The sequence below is a fragment of the Scyliorhinus canicula genome, chromosome 6, assembly GCF_902713615.1.
Source record: "Scyliorhinus canicula chromosome 6, sScyCan1.1, whole genome shotgun sequence".
Taxonomy (NCBI): domain Eukaryota; kingdom Metazoa; phylum Chordata; class Chondrichthyes; order Carcharhiniformes; family Scyliorhinidae; genus Scyliorhinus; species Scyliorhinus canicula.
In genome coordinates this window covers 35,836,449-35,857,694 of record NC_052151.1, presented here as the reverse complement: position 1 = coordinate 35,857,694, position 21,246 = coordinate 35,836,449, and the positions used below count along the sequence as shown (strand labels likewise).

The window sequence follows — 21,246 nt, the reverse complement described above, 5'->3', positions numbered from 1 at the left end:
AAAACGGATTCCTCAGTTTGAGCATCTCGACCTGAGCATTTAATTTGAATGCCCACTGAGTAATGATCCCGATTGGCTGATGGGACCTTGCTTGTGGCCACTCCACAGATTGGCCACGGTTTGATCAGCTGATAGGTGGTGAGCTCCAGCTAAGCACACCCATTCTCATTCCCCTGTACAATCTATGATGTTTACCTTCAACCTCCATATGGTAGCCAGAAGCAATGAGGGGGTGGGGGCTGTGACAGGTAGCCAGAGTGGGGAGGGGTGTGTAGTGAGGTGTGTTGTTGGGGGGGGGTGTGGGGAGAAGGTGTCGGTGAGGGCAGGGGCTGCAGGTAGTTTATGGGCAAAGGCAGGGCAGAGGGGAGGGGGCAGCCATTTTGTGTGGAATTGGGCAAGAAATGGAAATATGGGCAGAGATGGTTTTGTGATGGGTTGGTATGGCAGATTCAAATGTCAGGAGTCAACCCCCAAGTGAGGATAGTGACTTGGAACGTGCAGGGGTTGAATGGGCCAGTGAAGCGACCTAGGGTGTTTGCACATTTCAGAAGTTTGAAGGCGGAGGTAGTGTTTCTTCAGGAGGAACACCTGCAAGTGAAAGACCAGGTGAGGTTACGAAAGGGGTGGGTGGAAGGCATTTCATTTGGGATTTGATTCCAAATCAAGAGAGGTTGCGATCTTATTTAACGGGCGGCACAGTGGTTAACTCTACGAGCTCACAATACCAGGGACCCGGGTTCGATTCCGGACTCGGGTGACTGTGTAGAGTTTTCACATTCTCCGTGTGTCTGGGTGGGTTTCCTCTGGGTGCTCTGGTTTCCTCCCACAGTCCTAAAATCTGCAGGTTAGCTGGATTGGCCATGATAAATTGCCCTTATTGACCAAAAGGTTGGGTGGGGTTACGGGGATAGGGCGGGAGATTGGGCCTAGGCAGGGTGCTCTTTCAAAGGATCAGTGCAGACTCGATGGGCCGAATGGGCTTCTCCAGCACTGTAAGGATTCTATGATTCTCTAATAACAAATAGGTTTACATTAACACTGCAGTGAAGTTACTGTGAAAATCTCCTAGTTGCCATATTCCGGCACCTGTTCGGGTACACAGAGGGAGAATTCAGAATGTCCAATTCACCTAACAGCACCTCTTTTGTGACTTGTGGGAGGAAACCAGAGCACCCGGAGGAAACCCACGCGGACAAGGGGAGAACGTGCAGACTCCGCACAGACAGCGACCCATGCCGGGAATCGAACCTGGGACTCTGGTGCTGTGACGCAACAGTGCTAACCACTGTGCTACCGTTTACTGCAACCCATCATGTGCAAGGAGTCCGAGGACTCTTGCCTGTGTGTCAGCGTGTTTAACTTTGTGTGGTAGTACAGTGGCCAGTGATTCAGAGGTACGAGTCCAAATCCATCATGCAGTTTGGGCATCATTCCTGTTTTTTAAGGATCTGGAAATGAAAGTAACTTTTTGTTCTATGACCATTTGGATTGTCATTTTTTAAAAAAAAAAGAAAAACCCAACTGTTTCATTAATGTCTTTTAGGAAAGAAACTCTCTTGTCCTTACTCGCTTTGCCCGACATGTTTTGAGATGCTCCACTCAAGCTGACTAATCTAAATAGAGGAATGCTGTTTGAGAACTCATTCCATTTGGTTACTCTCCTCACGTAAATGTCATGCAATACAATAGCGCCAAGCTGCTTGAAGCCCATTGGAAATTGCATTCTGATTAGTAAATTATAAGATCAACAATAGGATCATCTCTTCAATCCTTGCCATCACACAGCAATATGCAGGTGTACTTTTAACATATTTGTGTATTTGCTGATAAAGATGAAAACAAGAGTGGGCTAGTGTTTTTATTGGTTGTTCTGTATGCACTTTATGAGCTGAAAGGTATGTAACATGCTGCAACGGCAAGACTTTCGCAATGGAGAAAAAACAGCAACGTTGTATGGAGGCGAGAGCCTCAATTTGTAGTTGGATCATCCAACCGGTATAGCAGCTAGAGATCAGTAAAAGGAAGTAACCAAGACCAATAATGAACAGTTCCAGCAGGAACATCTCCAGCAGGGTGTGTCACAGCAAATTGGGGGTCTGGCGTTTTCAGTCACACAATCTCTAGAAATGCATTGTAGGAGTGAGTCCCACTCCCACCTACTGACCACTAATCCAGAAGCTGCTGCCAGGAATGCGATGTTTGATAAATGCATTTCAGAATTCCAAACTTTGGTAAAAGAGAATGAATGCAAAATGTCACGTTGAAAGGGCGCTAGATATTTCAGTAAATCTTCATCGGCAGTTTTCTCTTCGGTTGTATCTTTGAGTTTGCCACAAAGAATAAATTTACAGAGGGGCCCAGGCTCGAAATTCTTACAAATGTGATGAGAGAGATTTTATTCGGGATAGAATAGAATATAGAATAGAATAGAACAGTACAGCACAGAACAGGCCCTTCGGCCCTCGATGTTGTGCCGAGCAATGATCACCCTACTCAAACCCACGTATCCACCCTATACCCGTAACCCAACAACCCCCCCCCCCCCCCCCTAACCTTACTTTTTAGGACACTACGGGCAATTTATCATGGCCAGTCCACCTAACCCGCACATCTTTGGACTGTGGGAGGAAACCGGAGCACCCGGAGGAAACCCACGCACACACGGGGAGGACGTGCAGACCCTGCACAGACAGTGACCCAGCCGGGAATCGAACCTGGGACCCTGGAGCTGTGAAGCATTTATGCTTCATACAACAGGGATGTTGCTCTTACAATGTAAGATGGAGAACTGAAGCCCGCGCAATCGCGCCGATGTCGCTACAAATTACGTGCCTCTTCATCAGAAGGGATGTATTCTCTGATACATAATGTCCCCTCTCCTTCTTTAGTACAACATCAACTGCTGAACATCCATTCAACAGATCCATTTATGCATTCTCTCTCTATACATATGTATACAACTTGAATAAGAGAGTCGTTCAGGCGGACATTCATTCCTTTGAGGTTGTTTTCAACATTCTGGAACCTGACTACTCGAGACCTTGAAAGTGTCCCCTGTTCCTTTAGCAGATGGCACTTCCTGGGAAGCTGCTCTAGTGTCCATCACTATAGGCATTGGGAAGCTCTCCGAAACAGAATCTGAACTTCTCTCTGCGTCTGGCCTCAGTTCCATAGTATCGCTATCTAGATTTTCCAAGGGAAACATGTCTGGAGAAGTTTTTGCGATTTCATTTTGTGAAGCTAGTAGCGGGTCAGTATGACAATTTCCAAAGTCTTTCATCATCCATCTGTGCGGTGTTCGATATTCAACCAGAATTTGCTAAGATCACAGCATTTCTTATTGGTGGTCAAGCTTCCGGCTAGTACTCGCGCTCCTTGATTAGTAATAATAACTATGAATAAATAAGCAGCCAATATAGCTGGTTAACCTATCTAATTCCTAACCACCCCCACCCTTCAACTTATATACACACACACACACACACACAAGGCAGACACAAAGCGGAAAGAGGAATGTGAAGAAAAATAAAAAGGATGAAAGTCTGTTTCAAATGGTTGTCTTCCTGCTCAGGTTTCTTCAATCTAGTCCTTCAGTTGGAGGTTTTTGCTTCCAGTTTGTAATGGTTTTCATTGCAGATTCATAGAACATAGAACAGTACAGCACAGAACAGGCCCTTCGGCCCTCGATGTTGTGCCGAACAATGATCACCCTACTTTAAACCCACGTAACCCGTATACCCGTAACCCAACAATCCCCCCATTAACCTTACACTACGGGCACTTTAGCATGGCCAATCCACCTAACCCGCACAGCTTTGGACTGTGGGAGGAAACCGGAGCACCCGGAGGAAACCCACGCACACACAGGGAGGACGTGCAGACTCCACACAGACAGTGACCCAGCCGGGAATCGAACCTGGGACCCTGGAGCTGTGAAGCATTGATGCTAACCACCATGCTACCATGAGGCCCCTTTCATCCAGGTCCAAACCTTCCTGCAGGTTCCGAAAACAATGGGTGGGTAGCCTTTCTAGAGAGAGAGAGAGAGAGAGAAACAGCAGCACACAGCTTCTCCTCTCAACCCCCAGGACCCGACTGTCCTTTCCTGGGTTCTCTGAAAACCATTCTGCATGGATCGGACACAATCACCGCCTGTCACCAGGCAGCATACTGCCTTTGGCCAATTCATTGACCCACCAGCCAGCGCATTGAACCGATTCCCTCCGATCTCTCGGGTTCCAGAAAGTCTTGAGTTCTGCTTTTCGAAAGCTTAAATCTCCAATAGCACAGTGCACTGTTTTGCAACTTTGGAATTCCTCACTTCGTCTGCTTGACTTAAAGAAACGTGTCCATTAAATATCTATTGATCAAAACGATGACAACAAAGTATAAGAAATAAGGGAATCAGCAGGAACGGCCCTTACATACGTGCTGCATACTGATTCCTCTAAAGTAGTCCTTGAACCTCTTTGAAGTGAACTGAGTCCAATCTGCTCCAGTGTACCAAATCTTACAAATATTTCATCCCATTCCTCAATGGTTTGTTCGGTGGTGCTCCTAAGATTGCTGTCATATTCTTTGACTCCTAATTTCAGCCATCTTTGTCGATGAAGTGGCCCAGATAATTTCTGCATGTCTTGGAAAAAGTCACACTTTTCCTTTTTAACTAGGAGATCATGGTTTTGTTTCAGATTAGTTTCCAAGTTCTTTAAGTATTGCTGTTCACTTGAACCGTTGATGAGAATGACATCTAAATAACATTGCAGCCTGTTTCGCCCCCGCAGAATCTGGGTCTCTGAAAAAGAACAGGAGCAAATGTTATTCCAAAAGGAGGTTTTCTGTAATGAAATAGACCTTTGCGCTTCACGATAGTGAGTAGTGGTTACGATTTTGCAATCACATTAATTTGTAAATAGGCCTGTGAGAGATCAGTTTTACTGAATTTCTGAATTTCTGGGGCTGGTTGAGCACACTGGGCTAAATCGCTGGCTTTTAAAGCAGACCAAACAGGCCAGCAGGAGGGTTTGATTCCCGTACCAGCCTCCCCGGACAGGCGCCGGAATGTGGCGGCTAGGGGCTTTTCACAGTAACTTCATTGAAGCCTACTTGTGACAATACGATTTTCATTTTCATTTCATTCCTCCACAAAGTCCAGCAAATAAGTCTTCAATCAGAGGCAGTGGATAGTGATGTGGGCACAATACTGGGTTAATATTTGTTTTAAAATCTCCACATATTCTTATTGAGGCGTCATGTTTCAGTACAGGAATTATTGTTATGCCCAATCACTTGTAGCAATTGTTTCGATGGCTCCTGTTTGGACTAGTGTGGTGATATGAGTGGGAGCACTGCCATTGGTGCAGACCATTGGTTCCCCATTGGCTCTGGCTGGTCATGTGCCTCTCGTCTGATTGGCTGGGACTAGTCATGCGACTGCTCACCAATTGGTCGAGAGGCAAGTAGACCCCGCCTCTGAGGCAGGGTATAAGTACCCAGGTTTCCCGGCGGTCGGCCTTTCTCTGTAGTCGACCACCGGGCTAACAACTAGCTGATTAAAGCCACAATTTGGATCTTTGTCGTGTCTCGCATCCAATTGATGGTACATCAACTAGCCTGTCTAGTTCGGCTTCGACCTTTGGCCTGATGGTCCATTGTATGGTTTTAGCTTTGAGACAATTTTGTGTGATGTTTGGCTTGACCTTTAATTGTACTTCAACTCCAGGCATGGAGCCCAGTGAATCTTCAAACACCTTCTCTACTTCTCTAGGAGTTGGTTGTTCTCGGACGCTATCAGTTGATTTATTGCTCGCTAATTGAGTTCAAGCTTTGTCAACCATACTTTACCAAATAAAACTTCCACGGACAACGTGAAGAGGCAACTTTGCCATCTGTCCATTTGCTTCTATTTTCACCTCGGCGGTGAGCCTCTGCCTTCAGACCCTTCAGCGATATGTTTATGTTGAGATAGAGGTTGGAGTGAATATCCACAAAACAGATACCACAAGAAACAAGAGTACAACCACGTCACCGATATACACAGGTTGGACACTCAGCGACAGGAATGCTGGAGTAGAGAAAGTAAGTGCAAGAACTGTGCCATAAGGGCATATTGCCAAAGCATGCTGGGCCTGGAAAACCTCATCAATGCCAAGGATGCACAAGGAAAAGAAACATCTAACCGGACTAGTTGTGTCTATAAATTAGTAGGCGAAGGTCAAGCCCGCTCAGCTGTATGTGTGTGTGTGTGTGTGTGTGTGTGTGTGTGTGTGTGTGTGTGAGAGTGAGTGTAACAATGTGACAGTGTGACCCCGTGTCCGTGAGCGTCCAGTCCCGAGAATTGTCTCTGCTCTCAACGCCGTCTCCACCAATTTTGTTGACCAGTTTTCATTTGCTCGGCTATTCCATTTTCTTGCCTCAATGCTCGTGGGCAGTTTTCGCTTTTTGAGTTATAACAAAAGGTATGCGGGTGGCCACGCTCTGGATTCTTGCACACACGATGAGAGGGTTTTATTAGGGATGTTGCCCATGCAATCCGAGACGGGGAACTGAAGCCCACGCAAACACTCACTGCTGACGTCAGATCGCGTGATGCTTCACCAGCAGGGACGCTTCATTCTCTGATACCATCACAATACTGAAATACATTTATCTGTTCTGTTTGAGTGGATATGTGTTGCTGATGAAAATTATTGCTTATGATGTGCCATAGCCAGATCTGTGATCATTATTAGACATTATTGCTGTACAGGAGGATCAAGCATTTGTTTGTTAACCTGCCTTTTTGTTGACCTTTGTGGTTTCATTAGAGTTGTGAAATGGAAACTTATCGGGTAATCTTTGAGTCAACAAAAATAATCTGGATCAAAAGTACCAGACTGTACTCTTTTTTAAAAAAATAATAAATTTAGAGTACACAATTCATTTTTTCCAATTAAGGGGCAATTTAGCGTGGCCAATCCACCTAGCCTGCACACCTTTGGGTTGTGGGGGCAAAACCCATGCAAACACGGGGAGAATGTGCAAACTCCATAGGGACAGTGACCCAGAGCCGGGATCGAACCTGGGACCTCGGCGCAGTGAGACGCAGTGCTAACCACTGTGCCACCGTGCTGTCTCCCAAACTGTAATTGAAAGTATCCAATTCTTTATTTTCCCAATTAAGGGGCAATTTAGCGTGGCCAATTCACCGAGCCTGCACATCCTTTTGGGTTGTGGGGGTGAGACCCACACAAACGGGGAGAATGTGCAAACTCTACACGGACAGTGACCCGGGGTTGGGATCAAACCCAGGTCCTCGGCAGTGTGAGGCAGCAGTGCTAACCACTGTGCCACCTTGCTGCCCACCGCACACACAGTCAATCTAATACTGCTTCTACACAGTTGCCATTGAGAAATTATGCTTTCAGTCCTCACAGTTCATAAAACTCCTCCAGACCTTTCCAATCCAGTTAAAGTAAAAAAACAATATTCAGATTTTGTCATCTGTAACACGGTAGATTTGTGGTTAATATTCTCCAGGGTGGTTGGTATTTTGATGCCCAGTTGTGTTTTACAATTGTTTTATTTGTTCATGGGTTGTTGCCCGTCCCTAATTGCTCTTCAGGAGATGGTGGCGGTGAGTTGGCTGTTTGCACTGTTGCAGTCCTCGTGATTCAGATACACTGTTGGGGAAGGGGGCGGCAGGATCTTGGCACATTGACGGTGAAGGGACGGCGACCAAATTCCAAGTCGGGATGGTGTGTGACTTGGAGGGGGAAGTTTTGAGTTGACGTTATTCCCATGTGGCTGCCGCCTTTCTTCTTCCAGGCGGTAGATGGTGCAGGTTTGGAGTCCGAATGAAAGTCAAATTTGCTCCAATTTTTCAGAGCACAGCTGGTTGATTTTTCTTTTATCAGAATTAAACTTTGAAAAGTGATAAGAATCTAATTTTACCCAGCGACTAAATAACCCACTGTTAAAATGGCAGTGACATGTGGCTCTGAAAAAATTTATTTTAAAATTTAGAGTGCCCAATTCATTTTTTCCCCCAATTAATGGGCAACGGGGGCGGTGCACGCATCTGCACCACCATCTCCCACTGGCCTGGGACCCCGCGAGGAGACCGAGGAGATCCCGCCTGTCGATGATCCCGGTGGCAGGATCAAGGCAGCCCCTGGGTTGGTTGGTGGGCCCGTGTCACCCATCACCCTCAGTGTGGTGGAGGATTCGGGCCTGGAGGGTGACTGTCCGAAAGCTGCCAGCCGCCCAGTGTCGGGAGCGCAGGGTGCACGAGGCGCTCTGTAGCTGCGTGCGGGTCTCACTCGTGTCTGACACTGTGTCGCCCCTCACCCCCTCTGGGGACTCCCAGAATCTGGCACATCATAATTGAAGGTTCTTTTGGTTTTCTGCCTCCGTCGATATTCAGGCAGTGTCCAATTGCCTCCCTCCACCAACACCCCGACTCCCTCCCCACCACCCTCCTTTCCCCTCTTCCCCGCCCCCCCCCCCCCCCCCCCCCCCCGCCTTCCTTTCCCTTCTGTTGGTACAGAGACGAGGATATCTAATCGCTCCAGCTTAGTGCTTATGCCATTTGTTTTTTTTTTTGTGCAACTGTGTTGTGAACTGTTTTAATAATCAGAGTATCCTACCCCCCCCCCCCCCCCCCCCCGCCCTGTACGTTGGTACTGAGGGGAGGGTACACTGTTTCTCCAACACAATATTGGTCCTTGTACCGTCGGCCTTGTATATATTTTTACTGTTTTAATAAAAAGATATGGGGCGAGATTCTCCGCAAATGCGGAGAATCGTAAAGGCTGCAGTGGGACAGGCCGTGACCCACGGCAGCCTTCACGCCCACATCCGGGGTCGATTCTTCCCCCCGGGCGGGGCTAGGAACGCGGCCCCGTGCGTCAGGGCAGCGCGGCCTTGACGACGGTCGTCCAATCTGGTCCAGTTTGGACACCGCCAACCCGCGCATGCGCAGTTGCCGTCTTTTCCCTCAGCCGCCCTGCAAGACGTGGCGGCTTGATCTTGCGGGGCGGCGGAGGGGAAAGAGTGCGTCTCTGCCCCCCTTGGCACGGCCGTGGTGCTGCCGTGCCAATCGGGCCCCCAGATGACCCAAACGGGCATCTGGCGCCCGTTTCACGACAGCAGCAAGCAGGTATGTTTGCTGCCGTGTTGAAACGGGCGTGAAGGCCCGGCCGCTCGGCCCATCGGCCTCGGAGAATCGGGGGCGTGAAAAATGTCAGGAGGCCCTCCTGCTATTCTCCCATCCGGCGTGGGGGGCGGAGAATCGCGCCCATGGCCAATCCACCTAACCTGCACATCTTTGGGTTGTGGGGGTGAGACCCACGCAGACACGGGGAGAATGTGCAAACTCCACCCGGCAGTGACCCAGGGCTGGGATCGAAACTGGGACCTCGATGCCGTGAGGCAGCAGTGCTAACCACTGCGCCACCGTGCTGCCCCATGAGATTGGAATTAATACGTGATTAACTACAAATTAGGGGGCTTGACAGGGTAGAAGCTGAGAGGTTGAAGCTCAGACTCTGAGTGAGTCCAGGACCAGAGCTATAATCTGATTAAGGGGTCACCCATGTAAGTCAGAGTTGAGGAGGAATTTCTTCTGTGAGGGTGGTAAGTCTGTGGAATTCTTTACCGCATGGAGAGCTGTGGAGGCTGGGCCAGTAAGTCTGTTCAAGGCTGAGATAGACAGGTTTTTAACCAGGAAGAGAATCAATGTTTCTGGGAATAAGGCGGGAAAGTGGAGTTGAGGATTATATCTGATCAGCCTTGACCTCATTGAATGGCAGAGCAGCCCTCGAAGGGCCGAAGGGCTTGCTTCTGCTCCTCTATCTTGTGGTCTAAAATACCATTGGGCGTATTTTTCGGCATTCATTTGGGAGCCCCAGTAAATTACTGCAATCTTTCTGACAAATTTGTTACATTTCTGTAACTTTCTCAATGAACACCGTGCGATAGTTTGAATGTGCAACATTGTTGCAAAAAAAGTTAGGACATATCAATGTAGCAAACTCGAAGCTACTGTCTGCCTGAGTCCTTTTTTATGAAGGGGGATTTGACAGGGCAAAATGATGCTGCACGTGACAGAATATTCCAGAAGTCTTGGTCTGTGACTTGAGTCGCCAAATGGATGAGAAGTGCTGTGCTTCCAACCTAATTGCGGAATGGAACAGAAGACGAGTATGCATAAGCAGGGGATAGAGTAGATTAGATTCTCGCAACCCCACCTAACCTGAGCATCTTTTAACACTAAGGGGCAATTTTATCATGGCCAATCCACCTAACCTGCACATCTTTGGACTATGGAGGAAATCGAAGCACCCGGAAGAAACCCACACGCAGACACGGAGAGAATGTGCAAACTCCACACAGCCACCCAAGGCCGGATTTGAAGCTGGGTTCTGGCACTGTGTGGCAGCAGTGCTAACCACTGGTGATAGTGGCATGTGTGAAACTCCTGTCTTGCTGCAGAAAGTGATGTGGGGTATCGTGTCAGCAAGCTCCTTGAGCACAGACGAACATCCATTCTGCTCCTATCTACGTCTACAGATGTCACTGACCAAGAGAATACGGTGGTCAGGAGCGTTGTGTCTCTATCCTCAGGGATGTAAACTGTCATGTTAGGTACACTGGTAAAACACTGGCTGCAACTGGATGCAGCTTAGATCAAAAAGATACTCCAGACCTTGAAGTTAGTTCAATCAGGTTTATTGAACTAATAGCACAGTTAGCACAGTTCTCTGTGAGTTCGACTCTCAGCTAATTTAAGTGTGGTTACTCTGTCTGACTGAACCAGATTAGCTCTTAGCCACGTGGTGGAGGTGCGAGATTGTAACAACACCCTTGACTGACTCTCTAGATGTTCATCAGTGGAAAGAGGTGGAGTGTGAGTGCCTCGTGTCTTTTATAGTCCGATCCCACCCCTGCGTGTCCTGCCTGCTTATTGGTCATGTCCTGTTCTCTGTGTCCATTAGCTGTGTGTCTGCATATCATGACATTGCCCCTTTTTTTAATGTTTGGATGACATATCTGAACGTATTTACAAGAATAGGCCAATATTAACATATATACATGCAGTGGATGTGAACATACGTACATGTGAAAACAGCTGTCTAATGCGAGAACACAGAACATGGCAAACAGAACAAATGTTCGTAAGTCCAGTCTCTGTGGCTTGCGTCTGATCCTGGGCGACTGCCGGAGAGATGATAGTGGGGAGGACAGCGCCTTGGTGGGCGGGATTGAAGCCTGACTGGTAGCCTCGTGAGTCGAGGTGGCAAAACAACAGAAGGTAACGGAGAAGAATGTGGCTGCGGGCAGGCAACTTTGCGCAGTGCCCATCTGTTTCATTGCACAACAGAACCATCAGCCAGACGTACAACATTCGAGCGGGGGGGGGGGGGGGGGGGGGGGGGGGGGTGGGAGGGGGGCAGCCTGCAGCCTGCAGCCTGTCGAACAATGACAGCTGGAGCTAACCAGCCTCCATCATGGATCTTGACCCGAACAGTGACGGGGATAACACAGGCAAATTGGTGGCATCAGCATCAAAGCCCTGTTTTTGCCGGTCTCTGAGTTCCTGCACCTTCTGCAGCACCGGGAAGTGATCCAGGTTGGGCACGTGTATGGCTGGAAGTGTCGTCCGCATGTCCCTGTTCATCAGGAGTTGAGCCGCTGACATGCCAGTGGACAGTGGGGTCGCCCTGTACGCAAGCAGCACGAGGTAGATGTCAGAATCAGAATCCGCGGCCTTGCTGATGAGCTGCTTCACTATGTACACCCCTTTCTCAACCTTCCCATTGGACTGTGGATAGTGTGGGATGAAGTGACATGTTTGAAATGGTATGACTTGGCAAACAGAGATCATTCATGGCTGTTGAACCATGGGCCATTGTCACTCATGACAGTGACTGGGATACCATGCCTGGAGATTGTCTCCTTACAGAGCTTGAGGATGGTCCGAGATGTGAGGTCTGAGAGCTTCATGACTTCAGGGTAATTGGAAAATTGGTAATTGGATTAACACGTAATCATGACCATTTGCATGAAAGAGGTCGATTCCAACCTTGGACCACGAGGTTTTGATTTCATGCTGCTGAAGTGTCTCCTTACTCTGCGCTGGCTGGAAGCATTGACAGGTCGCACAGTTAAGGACCATCTTCGCGATGTCCTGGCTAATCCCGGTCCAGTAGACAGCCTGCCTGGCTCTGCGTCTGCACTTTTCCACACCCAAGTGGCCCTCATGGATTTGACGGAGCATAAAGCTCTGGAGACTGTGTGGAATTACAATCTGGTCCAGTTTGAGGAGGATACCATCAACCACCGTCAGGTCGTCCTTCACATTGAAAAATTGAGGGCATTGCCCTTTTTGCCAGCTGTTGGCAAGGTGTTGCATAACACGCTGCAAGAGGGGGTCTTTGCCTGTCTCCTCACGGATACAAATCACCTTCTCATCAGATGCTGGGAGGGCACAGCTGCACCTGTGACTCAATTTGCTGGATGATGTTCAGTGGTTCACTAGGCACGGTGAGGGAGCGAGACAGTGTATCGGCAATGGTGAGCTCCTTGCCAGGCGTGTAGACCAGGTCAAAGTTTGAGTTTGAGGAGGATGCGCTGCAACTGGGACGTCATGTCATTAAGGTCCTTGTGGATAATGTAGACCAGGGGCCTGTGATACGTCTCAACTGTGAATGTCGACAGGCCGTAGACATAGCCGTGAAACTTGAGAATGCCAGTGAGGAGGCTGAGGCAGTATTGCAGTGACACTGCCTGATGGGCTGCCTTCCACTCGAAGGTAGTGGACTTCTTCACTAGGTTTCGTAGGGCCGTGGTGTGTGAGGCCATGTTTGGGATGAACTTGCCCAAAAAATTGACCATGCCTGGGAAGCGCAATACCGCCTTCTTGTCTTCTGGGACCTTCATGGCTGTGATGGCCTTGACCTTGTCTGTGTCGGGGCACATGCCCTGCTGAGAGATCTGGTCTCCTAGGAACTTGAGTGTTGACATGCCGAAGCAATATTTGGCCCTGTTCAGCTTCAGGCCATTGGCATGGACATGGCGGAATATCTGCTGGAGACGGGAAACATGCTCCTCAGGGGTCGTGGACCATATGATGATGTCATCCACGTACACACGCACCCCTTCGATGCCCTCCATCGTTTGCTCCATGATGCGATGAAATATCTCCGATGCCGAGACGATGCCGAACGGCATACGGTTATAGCAGTACCTGCCAACCGGTGTGTTGAAGGTACAGAGCCTTCTGCTGAACTCATCCAGCTGGATTTGCCAAAATCCATGTGATGCATCTAACTTCATGAAAAACATTGCATGTGCCATCTCACTGGTGAGTTCCTCCTGCTTCAGGGTGGGGTAGTGTTCACGCATTATATCCTTATTGAGATCCTTGGGATCAATGCAGATGCGCAGGTCTCCAGACGGTTTTTTAACCACCACCATTGAGCTGACCCAGTCAGTCAGTAACCCTGGAAAAGATCCCCTGCTGCTGCAGATCCTTGGGCTGTTCCTTCAGGCGCTCCTTCAGTGGAGCCGGGACCCGGCGTGGTGCATGGACCACTGGCTTGGCATCAGGTCGCAGTAGGATCTTGTACCGATATGGCAACGTGCCCATCCCGTCAAACACAGCTGGATACTGAGCGAGGATGTCGTCAATGCCAGCCTGAAGGTCTACATTGGAGGATGTTGTTGAATATACCCGCTGCTCCAGGTTTAGCTTGTTGCAGGCATGCGCGCCCAGTCGGGATGCCCTGTCCAGCTTGACAATTTCAAACCTCAGCCGTGCATGGGTACTCCAGTTGGAGTAGATGGCAGGACCCCAGTGCCGTGATGGCATTACCGTTATAGTCCAGGAGCTGGCAGGTTGCTGGAAGGATCCTGGGGGGCTTCTTGATGCGTTGGAAGTCTGTCTGTGAGAGGGGGTTGGCAGAAGCACCTGTGTCCAGCTTGAACTGGATGGAGCAGCGGTTGACCTGCATACCGCACGCCATTCGTCCTCTGAATCCGCAGCGAGGATGGATTGAATGCAAGATGAGTTAGGTGTGGCATGTCCACGTATGTTAATGATGCTCACTTGGTCGGCGGACTACAGGCACTCGTCCTCTGGACCCGTTGTACTGCCAGGATCAGAATCCTGTAATCGGCGTTGCACATTCTGGATGCGCAGCCGTCGGAATTGGGAGCGCTGGCCTCTGACTGGTGGTGCAGACCTGCACAAGGCTGCAGTGTCCAGGCTTCCCGCCGTTTAAACATCGCCTTAAACATCGCCTGCCTCTTGCAGGACAGTGTCCCTTTAAGTGGGCGTTGCCACAGTTTGGGCACGTCATGACGTCAGTGACGTGACGCGGTGTAAGTCATCGCACATGCACAGTGCGGTTGGCAGGCGTCTGCACCTGTGCAGTGTGGGTGTCGGCCGCTTTGTTATCCCGTTCACATCGCACATGAGTGGGGCTCCGGGAAAAGCGTGCAAAATGGCCGCTGTCTTCAATGCTGAGGCGCTGCATCCGGGAGATGGCCTGCACACTCTCTGCCTCGTGGGAGGCAAGTTGCTCATTTTCAGCCGATTTCGAATTTGGAAATATTGTATTGGGAATACCAATTTTTTTTTTTTTGTGTGCTCATGTACTGTACATGTTTCAATCGCGACTGGCAGGGTCATATGCTTGATTTTTAAGAGCTGCTCAGAGGATCAGAGTGAACTCCAAACACGATTGGGTCTCTGATCATGGAGTCAGCAATATCACCAAAGTTGCAGGACAGCGCTAGCAGGTGGGGGCTAGTTAAGAAGGCATTGAAAGATTCATCTTTACCTTGAAGATGTTGTTTGAATGTGTAGCACTCAAAGATTTCATTGGTGTCCACTTCACATGACTGTCAAACTTGTCCAGGATGGTCTGAAACTTTGTCTCGTCCTGGCCTTCGGTGAAGTTAAACAAGTTGAAGAGTTTGATGGCTTGATCACCCGCTGTTGAGAGGAGAAGCACGATCTTCCTGGCATCAGGCACATCCTCGAGGTCTGAGGCTTCGATGTACAGCAGAAACGTTTGCTTGAATGTCCGCCAGTTGGCACTGAGATTGCCGGAGGTCCTGAGCTGGTGTGGAGCCTGAATCTTCTCCATGGTGCCGGGATACATTTGCTGGTCATCACGGAATGGACTGAGGTAAGCCACCTTAAATTAGTAGTCTTCTGGTATCATGTCGTGTTAGGTACACTGGTCTAACACTGGCTGCAATTGGATGCAGCTTAGATCAAAAAGATACTCCAGACATTGAAGTTAGTTCAATCAGGTTTATTGAACTAATAGCACAGTTCTCTGTGAGTTTGACTCTCTGCTAACTTAAATGTGGTTACTCTGTCTGACTGAACCAGATTAGCTCTTAGCCACGTGCTGGAGGTGTGAGATTGCAACAACATCCTTGACTGACTCTCTAGATGTTCATCAGTGGAAAGAGGTGGAGTGTGAGTGCCTCATGTCTTTTATAGTCAGATCCCACCCCTGAGTGTCCTGCCTGCTTATTGGTCATGTCCTGTTCTCTGTGTCCATTAGCTGCTTGTCTGTGCCTGCCTGTATATCATTGTGTGTGTCTGCATATCATGACAAACCATCCCTCCCTGAAATCTGCCCAATTAGTACAGGACTGTGTATTGAAAGAGGTCTTGTGTCATCGCACTAACTGCCTCAGCCAGCCAAGTTATGTCTATATTGTTAGTGTTACATTTCACCGTTACCCGAGCTGAGGCCAGCCTTGATGTGCTCATGTGATGTTGATGAGTTGTCTGCTGCCTGGAAATGATTACATCTGCTGTACTTGGATGATAAATGCATTAGCGTCTGTCTCTTCCGTACTTTTTATCCACTGTTTTCCACTTTAATCATCATAAATTAATAGAGAATCTACATATGGACAGCTAACAGATGAGTCGGCATCTCAAATTTCGACCTGTCAAACTGAAAACACGGCCCACAGCCAAGCCAATTGCCCCATGGGGGTGTCAACCCTCCAGGAGTCAGGACTGTTCTGGATTTCCAGAAACCTCCAGTGTTCTGCTGTGAACAATTCGGTAGGAAAAACCATAGAGCCATTTAATTAATTATTAGTTTAAAAAGTTTTCTATGTACACTCCTAATTATGAAAATATTGGAAGTGAGCGTGACAGCTGGTTTAACGGATAGTCGAGTGACCAGCCAGATGATAGAGTTTGTTTCTGCGCAGAAAGATGGTGTGGGGAGATGGATTTGTCAAACTCCCAATAGCAGAAACGTGGGCTGGCTGAGGGCGAGGCGTCATGTGATGAAACCTCCAGGAATACATTTGACCAGAGTTGGCAACCCTGCAGTACAGTAGCCTGCAGTTGATAATGGCCGTGAAAAATACCTTTTACTTTTCGCATTGGGCATAAATTAAATTACAGTTGGAAAGGAATGTTCAAGTTCAAGGGCTGGTTTACGTTTCAAGGGCTGGTTTAGCTCAGTGGGCTAGACAGCTGGTTTGTGATGCAGAACAAAGCCAGCAGCGCGGGTTCAATTCCTGTACCAGCTTACCCGAACCGGCGCCGGAATGTGGTGACTAGGGGCTTTTCACAGTAACTTCATACTTGTGACAATAAAAGGTTGTTATTTTATTATTATTATTATTAAGTTCAAAAGTGCCGTCAGCAGCAACCCTGTGGCCATTGGGTGTCAGCATTTATAGTTTGTGCAAAGAATTCAGGGTTCTGGTCATGTTCAGAAGAGTGACCATGAAATCACTTTGCGTTGTCCCTCCATGTCCTTGCGATCAAAATGAATGACTCCACATTTCTCTACATTGAATTCATCTGCCACCTGTCTGCCCATTCCGCCAACCTGTCTCTCTGTTCTTTTGAAGTTCTACACTGTCTTTCTCAGAGTTCACATTGATTCCAAACTTGTATCGCCCACAAATGTTGGAATTATTCCCTGAACACCACTGTCTTGGTCATGAATATATGTCAGAAACAGCTAGGGCGCCAACACTAAGCCCATGTGCTGTGAGGTGGCGGGGAGGTGGGGTGGGGGAGGGGGGAACTATATGACGAGCCTTCCTCCAACCTGAAAAAACATCCATTGACCATACTCTCCTTCCACTCAGCCAATTCCATTTCCACGTTGCTACTTTTCCTTTAGCTTTGCTCACAAGTCTGTTGTGTGGAACTGTGTCAGATGTGTTTTGGACCGCCATGTGCACCACATCAACAGCATTGCCCTCATCTACCCTCTCTGTCACCTCATCAAATGACTCCAGTGAGTTAGTTAATTGCCCGAAAGAAATCCATGCGGGCTTCCCTTAATTAACCCGCATTTGTCCAAGTGGCCATTTTGCCCCGAATTACTGTTTCCTAAAATTTCCCCAACAGAGTTAAACTGACTGGCCTGTTGTTGCTGGACTTCTCCCTCCCGCCCTCTTTTGAACACTTTTCCAGTCTGCAGGCATCGTCCTCGAGTCTAAGGAAGACTGCAAAAGTGTGGCCAGTGCCTCAGCGATTTTCACTCTCACTTCTTTCAGTATCCTCAGATGCTTCTCATCAGATCCTAGTGCCTCATCAACTTTTATCTACCGACAGCTTGTCCAATACCACCTCAATTTTAAACCTTGTTCCTGTGATTGAATTAGCCCCTCTTAAACCATGACCTGAGTTACATTTGTCTGCCTTGGTAAAGACAGGTGCAAAGTAATTGTTTAATACCTCCGCGATTGCCCTCCCTGTCTCCATGTGTAAATTCCCTTTTTGGTCCCTAATAACTCCTACTCCTTTTACTATTATATGCCACGCACAAACAGACTCAAAAACAGCTTCTTCCCCGCTGTTACTAGACTCCTAAATGACCCTCTTATGGACTGACCTCATTAACACTACACCCCTGTATGCTTCATCCGATGCTTATGTAGTTACATTGTATATCTTGTGTTGCCCTATTATGTATTTTCTTTTATTCCCTTTTCTTCCCATGTTCTTAATGATCTGTTGAGCTGCTCACAGAAAAATACTTTTCACTGTACCCCGGTACACGTGACAATAAACAAATCCAATCCAATCCAATCCAGAAAAATTTGGGAATCCCTTTAATGTTAGCTGCCGGTCTCTTTTCATACTCCCTCTTTGCTTCTCTTACTTTATTTGAAATATATCTAGTGGCACTTAACCCACATGGACCCCCACAGCATTTCCATGAGTTGTGCGTCTGACATCCTCCTCCGAGGGAGCGGGCGACACAGCTTCCAGAGGCACCAGGTTCTACTTTGAACAGTCAGGTAGGGCTCTGATGATGTCGTTGAGACCTGACAGACATTTTAAACACCAGACCTGTTCCTCCACTCGCCAACCTGGTGATAAGAGGAGCCAGAAGAATCTCAGAATATTTTTTCAAATAAATTTTGAGTACCCAATTCATTTTTTTCAATTAAGGGGCAATTTAGCGTGGCCAATTCACCTAATCTGCAAATCTTTGGGTTGTGGGGGCGAAACCCACGCCAACACGGGGCGAATGTGCAAACTCCGCATGGACAGTGACCCAGAGCCGGCATTCGAACCTGGGACCTCGGCGCCGTGAGGCAACAGGGCTAACCCACTGCGCCACCGTGCTGCCGGAATCTCCGAATATTAAGCGGATTGATTTCTTTTCGCTCTGGGCCCAACAAGAAAATAATTGGCCTCTCCCCTTACCAGAGTGTTCCAGGAATGGTTCCTCTTGCCGTCCATGATTTTGCTTCTGCCCACTGGTGAGCTGCTGCCTGCCTGGCACGGAGTTCGATCTGGTGATTGATGGGGCCTGTTCAAATTAGGAGGCCTGGACTGTTTCTCTGTCCACCTCAGCCTCTGCCCACACAGCTCCTGCTGGGTTTCAAAATCATCCGTCAGTCCTCGGCTGCCACTTCAATACAATGTTGGGGTTGCAATTCCAGGTGAGATATTCAGCTGAGTTCGGGTCGATGTAAAAGGTCCCGATGGTCCAGGCTAATGTTCGTCACTCAACCAACGCGATTGAAAACAGGTTAACTGGCTGAATGCTTTTGAGATCTTGCTGTGGGTGAATTGACTGTCACATTTACCTACAATCCAGGGAATGCACTTCAAAAGTAATTCTTTGGCTGGCTGGTCATCAAAAGTGCTATAAAATGCAAGTTCTTTCTTATTAGTCCAACAATTGTTCTTTAATATTACTGCTGTACAGTTTTGTACAAGCTTAAATGTCTTGGTGTCAAATGCTTCTGCTAGTTCAACAGAGGTAATAATCCAATAATAAACAGGTTCACTTCAGCATTTTCCAAAAATGCGAGCAGTGTAACCGCTATGTCTTAAAGGCCATAATAACATCATATAATTTTTGTTTCTTTCTCGCTTAACAGATGAAGTATGTTCAAGAAACTTTTCAATTGCAAAACGAAGAGGTTCTTCTGATGTGCATCGGGGTCTCATCAGGAATTGGCCGATTGGTTTTTGGCAGGGTTGCTGACTATTTACCTGGTACATACAAGGTTTTCCTTCAGGTAACGCAGATTGCTGTTACAAGGGGCAGGTGGCTACGGGGAAAGAGGTACGCTCTGTCACTGAGTAACCTGAGAGGTTGGGAGGATGGCAGTGACGGAGACTGTTTCATTGTGAGCAATCCTGTTTGCCAGAGCCTGCACAAGGATTTGAAGTAAGCTGTTGTTGATCAGCAAATTAATTGTACGATGCTGGACTGGGACATGCGATGGAAGCTCTGTCGCGTGCTGAACTGTCTTAATGGGCAGTGAGGAAGCACAGAGTCTGAGGATCAGAACTGCTGGAGCTGGGTATGAAAGCACATGCTCATTTGTGCAAGATATGGTGCTTGCTATGTTTGATTAGTGACTGGCTCCTGCCTGAAGCTCAGCACCTCCAATTAATGCAATTAGTTATTTGAATCAATGGGATTTGGGACAGAGGTTCTGTGGTTAGAGGGATGATGGTAATTCACTCGCACATCTTGAGGTGATCTTGTGCTGTTGGGATACTTTTGGTATCGATCGTCATTTATTTGATGGACAACCTGTGACTTATTTCACTGGTTAAGTGGAGAGGGGTAATTGCTCTGTGTGTCTGGGTAAGGGGTAATTGCTGTGTGTATCTGGGTAAGGGGTAATTGCTGTGTGTCTGGGTAAGGGGTAATTGCTCTGTGTGTCTGGGTAAGGGGTAATTGCTGTGTGTATCTGGGTAAGGGGTAATTGCTGTGTGTCTGGGTAAGGGGTAATTGCTCTGTGTGTCTGGGTAAGGGGTAATTGCTGTGTGTCTCTGGGTAAGGGGTAATTGCTGTGTGTCTGGGTAAGGGGTAATTGCTCTGTGTATCTGGGTAAGGGGTAATTGCTGTGTGTCTGGGTAAGGGGTAATTGCTGTGTGTCTGGGTAAGGGGTAATTGCTCTGTGTGTCTGGGTAAGGGGTAATTGCTGTATGTGTCTGGGTAAGGGGTAATTGCTGTGTGTCTGGGTAAGGGGTAATTGCTCTGTGTGTCTGGGTAAGGGGTAATTGCTGTGTGTCTGGGTAAGGGGTAATTGCTGTGTGTCTGGGTAAGGGGTAATTGCTGTGTGTGTCTGGGTAAGGGGTAATTGCTGTGTGTGTCTGGGTAAGGGGTAATTGCTGTGTGTCTGGGTAAGGGGTAATTGCTGTGTGTGTCTGGGTAAGGGGTAATTGCTGTGTGTCTGGGTAAGGGGTAATTGCTGTGTGTATCTGGGTAAGGGGTAATTGCTGTGTGTCTGGGTAAGGGGTAATTGCTCTGTGTGTCTGGGTAAGGGTAATTGCTCTGTGTGTCTCTGGGTAAGGGGTAATTGCTCTGTGTCTGGGTAAGGGGTAATTGCTCTGTGTCTCTGGGTAAGGGGTAATTGCTCTGTGTGTCTGGGTAAGGGGTAATTGCTCTGTGTGTCTGGGTAAGGTGGAAGGGGTAATTGTTTTTTGTGTGTGGTGATAGTGCCGCTGAAGGAATGTTGAAACCAATCTGCCCTCTTGTGTAGACTCAGTAATCCGATACTTGAACAAGAGATCTGACCAGCCTCCAGGGCCCCTGGCTTTTTCACAATTCCTACATGGGGATGTTAGCTGTGCTGGGCCAGCATTTATTGCCCATCCCTAACCCTTGGGCTGAGTATATAGAGTCAACCGCACTGCTGTGGGTCAGGGGTCACATGTAGACCAGAGCAGGTGCAGTAAGGACGATGGATTTCCTTCATCAGTGAACCAGATGTTGTTTCCATGGC

General features: G+C 48.1%; 1 protein-coding gene across 1 annotated transcript in view; it reads left to right on the top strand.

The window, feature by feature from the left end:
* Positions 1-21,246, top strand: part of slc16a10 (solute carrier family 16 member 10) — a 142,110-nt gene that overhangs the window by 101,100 nt on the left and 19,764 nt on the right. The window contains exon 4 of the mRNA XM_038799150.1: positions 19,384-19,524. Within this exon, the coding sequence (XP_038655078.1) occupies positions 19,384-19,524 (141 nt within the window). The remainder of the gene's footprint in view (positions 1-19,383; positions 19,525-21,246) is intronic.